This window comes from Echinops telfairi, unplaced genomic scaffold, assembly GCF_000313985.2.
Source record: "Echinops telfairi isolate 266 unplaced genomic scaffold, ASM31398v2 ScPeMD7_655;HRSCAF=1070, whole genome shotgun sequence".
NCBI lineage: Eukaryota > Metazoa > Chordata > Mammalia > Afrosoricida > Tenrecidae > Echinops > Echinops telfairi.
Window position 1 is genome coordinate 19,778,741 of NW_022104553.1, and position 1,707 is coordinate 19,780,447.

Sequence of the window (1,707 nt, forward strand, 5' to 3'; positions counted from 1 at the left end):
CCCAGTCTGCCATGGGGCTGGGAGGACCTGGCTCTGCAGACCAGGGAGGGCGAAGGAGGCAGGGTCAGGTGCTGGGAGCGTCCAGGACCAGGCTGAGAGCACTGGGCTTCGTACTGGGAGAACCGGGAGGCGCGGAGCTGGGGGCTGGGATGGGACCCAGTACATGGAAGGGGAAGAAGGATCCTGTTGGAACCAATAGAGATGGAAGGAGGCAGGAAGGCTGGGTTGTGGGGGGCAGGCTGTCACCATGACCCTGGGAGATGACAGAGGTGAGCAGTTGCTGGGGCCCAAGCGGGGAGGAAGAGGAACGTGATTTGAGAGGGAAGGCTGCAAACCTCAGTGCCTCATGGGGTCCAGGCTTGGGGAAGGGGGTGTCTGCAGTGAAGGCGAGGGAGAGGCGGGTTGAAGTTGGCTTTGCCCAGAGGGCACTCAGGCAGACTTAGGGCTCAGGGGGAGAGGGCTCTGTGTAATGTAGTGAGAGGGTGGGCACAGGAGGGCAGCTCTGGGAGAACCAGGAAAGGTAGGGGGAACATGGGAATGCCAGGGCTGAGCTCTGCAGGTGGACACACACCTTTCCTCCCTTCCTGTCTGCCTGACTTCCCAGGACCGACAGGCTGACTTCTCCCTCCCCTCTCCCAGTCCACTCTGGAATTGGCAGGTGTGTGACGGCTGAGGAGAATGGACAAACATGTCGGGTGTCACACGATCACAGGGGAGTGGGTACCGCACAGGGTCACACCTGTTTCATTTGGCAGCGAGAGAACAGAGGCTCCGGTGGCTTTGGGAAATAGACGGGTGGATGCAGTAGGAAACAGGACTCCGGGGACAGGTTGGGAGGGTAGAAGGACAACCAGAGAGCGCTGATATGGGGAAATGACACCGAAATCAACACTGTTGGATTTGGCGACAAAGAAGTCTTTCCTGGCTGTGGTAAGATCTAGACCACAGGAGGGATGGGGCCCTGGGAGGACCCACAGTCTGGCTCACAGCTTGGAACAGAGTGTGTGCGACGTGGGTGGTGAATGGGGGGGTGGGGGGGCATGGGAATCCTCGCTCTTCCCATATCTGATCCCGTTCCAGCCCTGATTTCCCACCTCTGCTCTGAGCTCCCAGCCCCAGAGAGGAGAGGGTCTTCCCTACCTGATCCAGTTTGGAAGACGCTGATGGTGAGGTTCTCAGGGGCATCTTGGGTAGAAAGATAAGGCTCTGCTTCAGAGGTGAGGAGTGGGTTCAGTGTTGACTGTGAACCCAAGAAGTCCTGGACATGGGGGAGGGGAACTCTCCCCTTCTTGGCCACGCCCCAATGGGACTCCCATGGCTCAGCTCCCAGCATGAGTTTTTCCTCTCTCTCTCTCTCTCTCTCTCTCTCTCTGTCTCTCTGTCTCTCTCTCTCTCTCTCTCTCTCTCTCACACACACACACACACACACACACACACACCATTCCCACTGCCTTCAGGGTGCCAGCCATCCCCCCTATACTCACGGGAGACATTGAGCAGGATGGTCACCTCCGTGGTCACAGAAGAGCCTTCTTGTCTCACCCGACAGGTGAGGTTGGTGCCGTGGTCCTGGGGCCTCGGGGTGAAGGTGAGCACCGGGGACTGGCGTGTTGTAGGGTCCGTCTCGTTAAGGGCTTCCCCCACCCACGAGAAGGCCAGGGGTCTGGCCCCCTCACAGGACCCTGACACGCTGCAGGCCAGGTTTGC

The 1,707-nt window shown here is 59.3% G+C and overlaps 1 protein-coding gene across 1 annotated transcript in view; it reads right to left on the reverse strand.

Annotated features, from left to right (window-relative positions):
• Positions 1 to 1,707, reverse strand: part of LOC101648495 (sialic acid-binding Ig-like lectin 14) — a 4,262-nt gene that overhangs the window by 1,518 nt on the left and 1,037 nt on the right. The window contains exons 4-5 of the mRNA XM_004710714.1: positions 1,485 to 1,576; positions 1,141 to 1,185 (exon numbers count right to left, since the gene is read on the reverse strand). Coding sequence (XP_004710771.1) covers positions 1,141 to 1,185; positions 1,485 to 1,576 — 137 coding nt within the window. The remainder of the gene's footprint in view (positions 1 to 1,140; positions 1,186 to 1,484; positions 1,577 to 1,707) is intronic.